This window comes from Phasianus colchicus, chromosome Z, assembly GCF_987193195.1.
Source record: "Phasianus colchicus chromosome Z, bPhaCol1.hap1.1, whole genome shotgun sequence".
NCBI lineage: Eukaryota > Metazoa > Chordata > Aves > Galliformes > Phasianidae > Phasianus > Phasianus colchicus.
In genome coordinates, this window is record NC_143476.1 from 50645083 (window position 1) to 50657932 (window position 12850).

At 39.9% G+C, this 12850-nt stretch overlaps 1 protein-coding gene across 1 annotated transcript in view; it reads right to left on the bottom strand.

Moving 5' to 3' along the window:
- Nucleotides 1-377: 377 nt before the first annotated feature.
- DAPK1 (death associated protein kinase 1) overlaps nt 378-12850 on the bottom strand; it is a 95505-nt gene continuing 83032 nt past the window's right edge. The window contains exons 22-26 of the mRNA XM_031598538.2: nt 11870-12067; nt 9077-9215; nt 7727-7847; nt 3383-3571; nt 378-2772 (exon numbers count right to left, since the gene is read on the bottom strand). Of these exons, the coding sequence (XP_031454398.1) occupies nt 1540-2772; nt 3383-3571; nt 7727-7847; nt 9077-9215; nt 11870-12067 (1880 nt within the window). The 3' untranslated portion in view covers nt 378-1539. The remainder of the gene's footprint in view (nt 2773-3382; nt 3572-7726; nt 7848-9076; nt 9216-11869; nt 12068-12850) is intronic.

Genomic DNA, 12850 nt, shown 5'->3' on the forward strand with positions numbered 1-12850 from the left:
AGACTAGGCATTTTGAAAAAACATTTAACAAAGGAGCTCAGTGATATCAGAAGGATGTAATAAAGACATGATAAAGTACATATAGAAAGCAGTGGGAAACAGCAATTAACTTTTTAAGGAAAGTCACTGTAAGATCTAGTGCTGTTTTGCAGCTTACAAAGGGAGGTCAAAATGAACGCACACCTACTCCACATCAGAGGAGCCACCTAATAAAATATAAATAAATACTTCCACAGCATACTGAGAAAGCTCCTGGTGTGACACGGGAGGTGGTCAGAACTTTAGAAGTCAGGCACTGCCTCTGCAGGACTGTGGTTATAAGGAAAAAGGGAGGCTTGGTCCACTTAAGGTACAGAACACAAATAAAAGTGATGCAACAAGCAACAGTTTATTTGTAGAAAAATGCTTTAAAATTTTACTACATGGTAAGATTAAGGAAAAAAATAGTATTAATATATATACATACAATATATATACACAAACACATTGCACCATTAAAATTACATGCTTTTTAGAACAGAATGCGCTGTATCCCCTCATATCAATTTTAAAGTTCTCACTGCAAGAAATCTTGTGTCCTTTTGTTTTTATCCCCATTAAAATTTTCAAGTACAAGTAACTTAAAATCTAATAGTAGAAAACCATTTGGTATACACAAATTACAACTGACAGCTATACAGTATTATTCTGCGGTATCTAACACATGTATATCCTTTTTGAACTCCATAATGAAACAAACTTTTACCTGAGGTAAATGGTAATAAAGAAGCATGGTAATTGGCAAGGTTAAGAGGTTTTCACATTATGATCTGACTGTAATCGAAGTTAATTAGGTATCACACATCTGTACCCACAGTATTGGCACATGAATGATCTGCATGAGTCATTACCAATGTCTTAAAAATAAGGGAAAAATTAAAAGGCAAGCACCACTTGCAATGATAAGCATGCAGACAATTTCAGTGAAACAGAGGTAGCATGTTCTTGTAACTCCAGCAGGGTCATTCAAACCAATGGAACCCCCCTCTTCTGCAAAAGGCACTCGCTTTTTCAGCTAAAAACAATGCGGTGTTATATTCAGGCAGACTGATTACAAGTGTAGGTGGATTTCCCTCCTTAAAAATAGAAAAAGGTGTTAAACAGAGGACACCATTTAAAGAAAGAAAATGGACATAAGAAATACATATTTCATGTACTATGTGCTATTCTTCTCCCCTTTCTTTTTACAGGGAGAATTACTTCATAAAATAGTTGTGATACATCTAGAGTTGAAAGACTTTCCAGTTAAAACATCAGTATTAAGCAGCACATTATGTAATCTGTAATAACTTTTAACACATCAGAAGTACACCAGCCTTTAAGAGACCAAATAAAAAGCAACAGTTCAGCCAGAAGTAGAAAGCTTAAGCACAAAAAGGTGGTGCTGAAGAAGGATAAATACCCTTTGATGTAAAACCTCGTAATTGAGAAGGTACAGAAATTCTTGTACATTTATCTTTTTTGCAGTTTGAAAACATATCTATGCAAAACACCTGTTTCTTACCGTGACACTACAGAGCTAATTGAATTATAAGATGTGCCACTGTTGCAACTTGAAGCATAAGCCTCTTGACCATTAGCATCAAAATTTATTTTGAATACAGAAGATGCCTTGAGTAAAAAGTCTGCTGCATCTCTGCGACCTAATTCCCTCAGCTTAGACATTAGGATTCCTACAGTGCTCTCAGGAGCATTACTCCACTCCTGCAGCAGGGCATGGACTGGGCTTGACAGAAAGTCATTTTGTGTTCCATTATTTGTATTGTACTTTGCAACAAGATCGGGGAGGCCCAGGTTCATGGCCAGAAGGCACCAATCTTTGCCCATGGGATCAGGTGGATCCAAAAGTCGGCTCAGTTTTCTCCTGGTAAGCAGATTCAGATCTGAAACATGAATATCCATTCCTAGGCTTCCTTGGGAGTAGACATCAAGACACCCAAAACACAGTATACTACTAAAGCTCTCTTTATATCCCCCCATGGTGTTGGTTAGTGATGTCTCCTTTTGACTCTGTGCACGGAAGAAGTCTCTAGGCTGATAGACCATTACTGGTTCATGATGTTCCCTCAGCTGCTGAGGACTAAGGTAGTATTTTACAGTCAAAAGGCCTGGTAAGGTTGTGGCTATTAAGTTATCAATGGTGCTGCATACGGAATCCAAAAGTAAACAGCACTTGATCTTCTCTGTTTCCAGTCCTCTAACTTGAACCTCTATACCCTGACCATGGTTGACAAGCAGCACTAAAAGCTCAGCGCCACGATTCATAATCTTTGATCCATTTACCCACAGACGTATATCAGCATCTCCCTCGGTGCTTTGTTGATGAATCCACCTGCAGAGATTCACCTGAACTTTATGAAAAATTCCACAAGGAAATGGGGTAAGATGTTCCACAGGAACAATTCTAACACCACCGTAAATCAGTACCTCATCCTCCTCCTCTGTCCAAGACCTGTGGAGATTGTCAGTCTTGATGAGAGCAGGAATATCCACCATTGCTCCACTGCTAAGGTCTCTTGCGCAAATATCCATAGCGTCCAAAATCTGTATCAGTTCTTCCACGTCACTATCTGTTACCAGACGCTGTATGTCCTCTATAGTGTATCGACCTCTATAGTGATGAAGAGCTTTTGGGTTCTCTATTGACAGGATTTTTCCAAGGACATTTGAACAGAGCCAGCGAGGATCCAGAAGAACAACGTCTTGAACTGTTTCACTCTGCATAATGTTAATCTGTTTATAAATAGGAAAGCTATCATCGGTATTTTATGAAGAACAAGACGGTACTCCACATTCTGTCTTTGACCTATTGACCAAATCACTAAATAACATAGCTGACTGAACCTGAATTGCATTTTAATTTCTTGCAAATATTCAGAACTAAGATCTCATTCTTGGCTTCCATTAATAAAAAAGCCATCAGAACCCAATAGCACTAAAGCCTAGCCAATGCTCTGCAAACTATTTATGCAAAGGTGTTTTCCTACAATTCCATTTCTAACAAACAAATTTCTCATCTCATTTCACTACCTCATTTCAAGATGCTAGTCCTATAGGATATCCATAGCATATCCTAAGTATTTTAAGATGTTACAATTATAGCAATGAACTGCAGTTCTTTTTGTCTCATAGAAATGTTGTTGTCTCATAGAAATGATGAACACGTACATCAAAACAATAATGATAACAGGAAGCATTATTGACCAGTCTATTACTTAAGATGTCTTAAAAGGAAGAGTAAAAGGAAATAACTATAGACATTTACTTACATCGTATTAACCAGCATTTGACCAGAGAAGTACCTTGATAGTAAGAATACATAGTTTAGATAAAAAGCACTTACTTCTCCTATGCTATGCAACTGCTGTGCAATATGCCGCAGGTCATCTTCATTTGCTAGGGGATTAAGCTGCTCCTGTACGTCATATACAAACTGCTGCAAGGACATCAGCTGATTGGGTCCATTCATTTTTCTCCATGAAGGCAGCACGGAGATCATTTTTTCACACAGAAGAGTCATAGGTGGGCAAGTCTTACAAAAAGCACAGAAAACGTCTTGTAACTGTACTCCCCTAACCTTGAGATCTAGTACATACATGATATATATATACACACACATGTCAAAAGGGTCCTCTTGTGATAGACTGTTACTCTTCTACCTGGTATGAACTTACGAGAAGATCTACTTTTTCTTAATGAAATATATTCCAGAAACAGCTGTGCATTTAACTGAAATCTGTACTCACCACTGTCTGTTCTGGAAATTTCAACAGGTGATACTGGAGAATATCAGATAATACATACAAATAGCATATTTATCTATTGACTGTTTTGGACATTACTGCTGACTATGATGTTCTAGGGGAACCTAGATCCTCTATAAAGGCAGTGAGACAGAAAGCCCAGCTGAAGTGCCATTGTACCAATGCATGAGCCCGGGAAATAAGCAGGACAAGTTGGAAACTGTGATGTGCTTAGAAAGTTATGGCCTTGTTGCTATCATAGAAACATCGTGGGATGACTCCCATAACTGGAATACCACCATTGAGGGCTATCGGCTCTTTAGAAGAGATAGGCTAGGTAGGAAGGGTGGGGGAGTTGCCCTCTATGTCAAAGAGTGGAGAGACTGTGAGGAGCTTCCTCTGAGAAACTGTCAGGAAGAGGTTGAGAGCCTGTGGGTTAGAATTAGGGATAGGTCTAACAAAGGCCAGCTGGTGATAGGAGTATACTTCAGGGGAGACTGCTGACGAGGCTTTCTTGCTTCAGATGCAGGAGGCTTTGTGTTCATGGACTCTTATCCGGATGGTTGAAGTCCCCCATCAGGACATCTCTGGAAAGACCACACGGTGAGTTGCAAGAGGTCTAGGAGGCTCCTGGAATGTGTTGATGATAACTTTCTGGTCCAGATGTTGGACAGACCAACCAGAGGTGAAACATTGCTGGACCAGCTGCTCACTAATGCAGAGGAAATCATTAAAAACGTTAAGGTTGGAGACAGCCTGGGTTGCAGTGACAATGCCCTGGTCGAGTTCGTGATCTCAAGGGATGTGGGCCTGGTGAAGTGTGGCGTCAGGACCCTGAACTTTGGAAGAGCTAACTTTAAGCTGTTCAATGGACTGTTGGCCAAGATCCCCTGGGTTGCTGTCTTTAAAAACAAAGATATTGAGGAGAACTGGCCGCTCTTCAAGGATGCCTTCCTGAGAGCACAAGAGCTCTCCATCCCCCTGAATAAGAAAGTGAGCAGAGGAGGTAGGAAACCGGTGTGCCTCGGTAAGGACCTGCTGGGCATGCTGAGGGTGAAGAAAGGTGCGTACAAGCTCTGGAAACAAGGGTGTGTCATTTGAGAAGAATACAGGGATGCCGTCCAGACTTGCAGACATGGGATCAGGAAAGCCAAGGCGCAGGCAGAACTTAACTTGGCGAGGGACATGAAAAAACAATAGGAAGACATTCTACAGGTACATTGGCCAGAAGAGACAGGACAAAGCGAGTGTACCTCCTTTGGTAAACGTAAAAGGAACTAGCTTCAACAGATGAAGAGAAGGCTGAGGTACTGAATCAGTTCTGTGCCTCAGTCTTCACTGGCAGTCAGGATTCCAGCACTTCTCATGTCCCTGAGCCCTGCATCCCTGAACCTCTAGGTGGGGGCTGGGGTAGTAAATCCCCCCCCTGTGAGGGCAGAGCAGGTCTGAGACCACCTCATGAGACTGAATGCGTACAAGTCTATGGGGCCAGATGGCGTGCATCCCACGGTTCTGAAGGAGCTGGCTGAGGTGGTTGCCAAGCCGCTCTCCATCATATTTGAAAAGTCGTGGCTGTCAGGTGAGGTCCCAGATGACTGGAGGAAGGGTCACGTCACTCCCATTTACAAGAAGGGGAGCAAGGAGGACCCTGGGAACTACAGACCGGTGAGTCTCACCTCTGTGCCAGAGAAGATCATGGAACAGATCATCCTGGATGACATGCTTGATCACATGAGGAATGGGTGTGTGATCCGAGACAGCCAGCATGGCTTCACCAGAGGAAGATCATGCTTAACCAATCTGGTGGCCTTCTATCATGGAGTGACGGCAATGGTGAACAACAGAAAGGCGACCAATGTCATTTACCCGGACTTGAGCAAGGCCTTTGACATGGTTCCCCACCACATCCTTATCTCCAAACTTGAGGGATGTGGATTTGATGGGTGGACCACTCGATGGATAAGAAACTGGTTGAAAGGCTGCAGACAGAGGATGGTCATCAATGGCTCTATGTCCAGGTGGAGGCTGGTAACGAGTGGCGTCCCCCAGGCATCTGTGTTGGGACCGGTGCTCTTTAACATCTTTATCAATGACATCAGTGATGGAATTGAGTGCACCCTCAGCAAGTTTGCTGATGACACCAAGCTGAGTGGTGCAGCTGACATGGTTGAAGGAAGGGATGCCATTCAGAGGGACCTCGAGAGGCTAGAAAGGTGGGCCCGGGTGAACCTGATGAGGTTCAACACAGCAAAGTGCAGTTTTGCACTTGGGCCGGAGGAATCCCAGGCATCCCTACAGACTGGATGGAGCGATCCTTGAGAGTAGCCCTGCAGAGAAGGACCTGGGGGTCTTGAATGGATGAAAAGCTTAATATGAGCCAGCAGTGTGCCCTTGCGACTCAGAAGGCAAATGGTATCCTGGGCTCCATCAAAAGAGGGGTGGCCAGCAGGGACAGGGAGGTGATTGTTCCCCTCTACTCTGCTCTTGTGAGGCCCCATCTGGAGTACTGTGTCCAAGTGTGGAGCCCCCAGTACAAAAAAGACGGGGAGCTGTTGGAGAGGGTCCAGAGGAGGGCCACGAAGATGATCACGGGACTGGAGCATCTCCCCTACGAAGACAGGCTGAGGGAGCTGGGCTTGTTCAGCCTGAAGACAAAAAAAAGGCTGTGGGGTGACCTCATTGCAACATTTCAATACCAGAAGGGAGCCTACAGAGGGGAGGGGAATCAACTCTTTGAAAGGGTAGATAACATCAGGATGAGGGGAAATGGCTTTAAGTTGAGGAAGGGAAGATTTAGGTTGGACGTCAGGGGAAAATTCTTTACAGAGAGAGTGGTGAGGTACTGGAACAGGCTGCCCAGAGAGGTTGTGGATGCCCCATCCCTGGAAGTGTTCCAGGCCAGATTGGATGGGACCCTGGGCAGCCTGGTCTAGCATTAAGTGGGGAGGTTGGCGGCCCTGCATGTGGCAGGGGGGTTGGAGATTCATGATCCTTGAGGTCCCTTCCAACCCTGGCCATTCTGTGATTCTGTGACTATGTATTGCAATCTCTAGCCCCAGCACCCAATCTGTATGCTATGAAGACCCCTCAAATTTCATCTAATGGAAACTTCTATAAAAAAAATGTTCTGTCAAAGAAAAACTTATTAAAATCAAGACACCATTGAGAACATTAAATAGGCTATATTTTATAACATTAAAAAACTTCTTCCTTGAATCCAAGAGCGAACTCAGCAACATGTTATCTTCATTATTTCTTTTACACTTAACAGAAGCAGCTGCTTCTGAACATTTTGTTGGCACGTCATACAGTTAAGAAGGACTTTAAAATGACGAATTTAAATGACAGACTTCAAAATGACTTGGTCACCCTCAGTACTGAAGTTTGTGTAGATTCATGTTAATTACATGCAGCTCAGGGCAATTTTACCCTTAGTTTCATACACATATATATACATACACAACTATGAAAAATCTAAATACATAATTTTTCAATAGAAGAATCTATATATTATCTATCTATCTCTATATAGTAAGTTTGCACATCTATATGGAAAGTGTTCAACCCTGGTCTTTTTGAAAAACCATCTACATCAAATACATTCAATTTCTCTGTAATACTGCTATGACACATAGTATAAAACAAACAAGAACACAAGCACTGGAGTCCAATCTCTGTCAACTCAAAATATGAAAATATAGCTTCAAACTGATAATCCCAATAATTTCTTTTAAATAAAGGCTATTTTTGGTATCTGTACAATATGCCAACAATTTTGGAACTGCTGATGGAATCCTTCATGTCAATAATTTGTTGATTTTCTAATTTCTGAGTTTCAGAATTTTCTAATTTCTGAAATTAAGTAATAAGTTTACAGAAAAAAAATTCCTGTCCTAAGTTTTCACATTTTGGCTGGCACAAACTAGACCATTAATATTACTTACAGAAATTATCTGGCTTCTTATTTCTTGTAAGTGATTTCGGAGAAGCTTCATATCTTTAGATCCAGATGCTCCAGCATCCAACACAAATAACTTCTCTGAAATCTGAAGATCATTTCCAAATCTTAAAGAGAAAGAGAGACAGCATTGTTTACTAGTCCCATATCTATTTTCTTAATCCAGTGACATTTCAGCATTAAACTGTATAATACCTAATTTCCTTCAAAGAATAATGTGTACATGCAGTACTAATTATGGTAAGATATTTTATAAGGAAAGACAGAATAGCTGCTCTCTAATTTCTTTGATTGTAAGCAGATAAGTTGACAAGAAGGCTGAAGAGTCCTAAGTGAAGTATAATTGCATCCCAGCTCTTGTAATAACAAACACAATAACATTCTAGATAATGGATAGCAGGAATTCATTTTTAAAAGTCTTGAAACTTGCTCTTTAGATCCTACTCAATTAATAGTTTAAACTCAATAGTTTAGTTTTCATCAATACAGACACTAGCTCTATTTCTTACTTTTATTTAACTTCTCAATCACACATACTTGTTTTCTTAGCTCTGGAATGATCTGCACTTAGAAGGGTGTAAGCTTTGGTGCTGAAATCCATATATATTGTGATAGTTCATTTCAACTGATTGAGATACCACATTATCCATTTTGTGGGTAACACAAATACGTGAATTCCTTAAATAATACTCCTTAGTTTGTGAAAGTTTTCTGTTGCATGTTACTGACAATCAGCACGCTCTCCGGACATGTGCTCAAGAAGCTGAGCAGCTTTTCTGACTACTGAATACCTTTTGGTTGATCTTCAGGTATATACTCTGTCATGTCCAGTTCTTTAGCAACTGTGTATGGGTAGTACCTCCCAACTTGGCTTAGTTTTTCTCCTACCAATCCTAAATCAATTCAGATTAAAAGGTGGCTGCCCACCTCTGCTGTGAAGCTTCCTCTTTTGCTCCTGCAGGCTGCAGATCAGAACTGCCCACTTTTCTGGTGCGAAACCAACACAAGAATGTCAGACAGATTGTTGGCCTTTGGATCTAACCCATCTTGAAGGTGAAACTTCTGAGCCTCAGTCATATTATGCAATATTTGCTCATGTGAGCTCACTCACTGAAAAACAGTATTGACAATTTTCTTCCACCCACCCCCTCACAGACTAAGCTTCCAGAATATTTTCATTAAAAAAAGAAATTCTCAAAATAGGACACTTCATTTTGTGTCAATATCGCATAGCTTTAGCCAAATAAAAAACCTTTTACATATTCTTATACATTTTAGTATACTTTCTTTGAAACTCACACATACACCACTACCAATAAATATAATCCCTCCTTACCTGTTCCTGATTTCTTTCAAGAATGACATATCCTTGTCATACCAAAACTCCCCCCCGGCAGGCCGAGGAAGATTGACTATATCAGCATGCGTGGCAACCAAAACAACACGCAGTGGAGTTTTCAGCCTTCCACCAAATGCTAAAAGGGAAACAAGAACACTTCCTTACTATAAGACGTGTCCAGGAGGATGGGTGCCTTACAGAGCCAGGGAAGGAGCAGTACATGTTTTGTTCTTGATAACGATCACTTCTGCAGTAGATTTACAAACTTTTAAGCACGGCTACATCTATTTCTATATAATGAAACCATTGCTGTTCTGGCTCTTAGCCACTTACAAGGTTATCTACGTAACATTCAATTTTAATAGCTAGAATCTTTGAATAGTACCAGAAATACTGGTATTACATGCCCTTACTGCTTTAACAAAAGCATTAATTAACAACGCTACCAATAGGTCTATTAACTACAGTCTATAACAATGTAAGGAAAAATAATTAAGGAAAATAAAAGCTTTTTGAATGGGTTTCTCATTATCTCAACACTACTAAGGTAAAGCTTAGGGAAATGCAGGTTAGAACAAAAACGTCTACAACATTTATATGTTGGTATGAATGCTATTTTACAGTACTTACACAAACAGTGACCTCTCACCTAGGTGAGAGTTAAGTAGGAAAGCCTGGCAGATACCATGAAAAAGAATGAAAAAGAAAGAAAGACACAAATGGCATGAATGAGGAGACAGCATGGAACACAGAATTTTCAATCTCCTCTCAGACTGATCTTCCACAAAAGAGGAGACATTACTAGACAATTATTTCAGAAGAATGACAGAACATCCAGTTCTGCAGTTTTTGTTTGACAAAAACATTACAAGTCAGAAACATGTTTTTGTTGATTAAGCTGCAGAATGTGGATTCATTCTTAAAAATAGCCGTATTTCCCATCTTTGTAGCACTTCAAGGTAAGTTTTCTCCAGATGTAGATTTTTTTTTGTTTTTGAGCTCAAGAATTTAGAAGCTGTAAGTAATACCAAAAGTAAAAATTATCCACTAATGTCAAATACTACAAATATACATGAGTATCCAAATAGAGTTTATCAGTATAAATACTGATTTAAGCAAAGTGCCTAAATAATGGTATTAACTCAGTCAAACTAAGTTTCCTTACTAGACCAAGACATGAAAAGCTTTTAGACACTGCAAGTTAACTACATTTTTAGCTTTAATATTTTTCTGCTTAATATTTCAGAAATAACTGCAAGTCAATTCTATCCAAATGGTTATATTCATAACGTTGTGTTGTGACCTAAAATGGAATATGAAAGACAGTCAGGTGTCTGAGGTGAAAACTCAAAGTCAGCCCTTTAGGTCATCATTATCAGCGGTTAGGCTGAGATCATACATACAGAAGAGAGCTGTAAACAAAAAGAGGGGCAATACTCTGCCCTATGTAAGCATACAGTATTTTTGTCTGGGCTAGTCCCTAGCAATTTTTATAAGCATCCATCAGTGCTGAGTTAGATCCTCTGGTGGACACAACACTTTGATTAGTGGAACCAGTTCTTCCATAAAACTGCAGACCACTCCTTAGCTACAATCATGATCAAACCTTACAGTACATATGCCTACACCTACAGACCTTTTAAGGAAAAAAAATACATGAAATTAACTTAAAATCAGTTTGCTCGTCACATAATTCTATGTTATGTAACTTATATGATTGTATGATCCTTTTAACTCATTGAAAAGCTGGAATACAAAGTCATTTAACTTAAAACCCATGCAAAGTCTTTAAAAAATTGAAGTGAACCAGAAGTACTGGTTTCTGTATATCTTGATGTACCAGAAGTTAATGTATTTGAAGCTAAAATACAGCTCTAATTAAAGATTAGTGGGTGGGTAATGAGAGGTAATGCCAGTGTACAACATTATTCTTGTTGGAACAGGTCCAGAGGAGAATTATGAAGATGATCACAGTGCTAGAGTACTCCCCCTACAAGGTCAGGCTGAGAGAGCTGGGACTGTTCAGCCTGGAGAAGAGAAGGAGGAGACTTCATAGCAGCCTCCCAATACCTGAGGAGTCCTACAGGAAAGCTAGGGAGGGACTTTTTTTTAAGGCAGGTAGCAATAGGACAGGGCAAAATGGTTTTAAACTGGAATAGGGTAGATTTAGACAAGATATTATAAAGAAATTCTTTACTGTGAGGGTGTTGAGACATTGGAACAAGTTGCCCAGTGAGACGTTGAATGCCCCTTCCCTGGAAGTATTCAAGGCCAGGCTGAATGGGGCTTTGTGCAATGTAGTCTAGAGGGAGGAGTCCCTGCCCATAGCAGGGAGGTTGGAACTAGATGGTCTCTTCCAATCCAAACCATTCTATGATTTTATGATTCCTGTTGACATTCGCAAAACTAATTTGCCCTGTAAAAATATTTAACTGGTGTTAGATTTAACTGTATTTTAATCAACATGTCCAGAACTTGCCTTAAATGGTTTCAACACTCTTAAAACACTTCTTAAGAGCACTTATCTGACATTAAAGTTCATTTGCCACAAGAGCTTGTGCTGTACTTCGTGACCTTTTTCAAGTGGATAACAGGGTGCATGAAATTCTTCAGGCTTGTCCCACAGATAAAACTGTCCACCGCTGAGAAACATTGATTCAAAACTTATTCAAGTTTTGCTTAAATAAAAGGGGATGAAACTGCTTAATAGCAGTCAACATAGAGGATTGAAGAGTTGTAGAGAAATGCTTATATTCCTGTGATATTTCATTAACAAGCAAAAGAACATACCTATCGGCTCCTCAACAGGGACTAATGATTTCAGGAAACTAAGCCAAAAGGTCACTTGGTTTAACTGGATTTCATAAGGCTCCTCAAGACTAAAAAGCACTATATGAATTGCAGTAGGATCATTTGCAGCAAAATAATCGTAACAGCAGAAATACACAGGATTCCCAGAGAATTCCCAGATGCTGATATCACCAACTCCTAAAAAATAAACAAATACATGTCAGTAAGCATGAAATCTTACTCATCATGGAAAGACAAATCAAACAGTTAGTCTAACTTAAACTTTTTCGGAGATTAAGTGCATGCAAGTGAGAAGGCAAAACTGTAAATGCAATCACGAACAAAAGGAATGGTGAAGTTTCAGACCATCTGAGAGTTTGAGAAGTTGGGTCCTCACAATTTGTTCCTCTCTCACATTCACTTCTCTAAACCATTCAGCTGGATGTCACAGGGAAACACCTGCATTTTATATGCAATGCAGCCTTACACATTAAACTGGCTTTTGTCTTGTATAGAAGCGATTCCTTGCAAAATATAACCGCTCTTTTCTTGCTAATCCCAAAAAGCATTTTAATGTTGTTTTTTTTTTTTTCTTTTGAAGTGCAACTGCTGGTATTAAAAGCAACCCAAGGACATTCTCAAATAACCCACTTCATTTTACAGAATTGTGTTACTCAAACCACATTTGCAAGTGAGGACTGAAGAATCACTATATTTGGAGCTGAAATAGCACAAGATTGCTTTCTGTGATCTGCTTTATTTAGTTTTAGGTGAGAAAACCATTAGCATGTTGTACTGCATTGGCACTTCCCAGAGTCATTACCATGTTAGTGTGAAATTAGATACAATTATACTACCTTTACTTAAATAAATGCTGATTGAGATGCACTTCAAACTTCTGGGAGAAAAAAAGCCAGAGACCTGAAATTTACTTTTATGAGTACAGCAATTCAGAGTTCATCCATGTACACAATTTCCTTC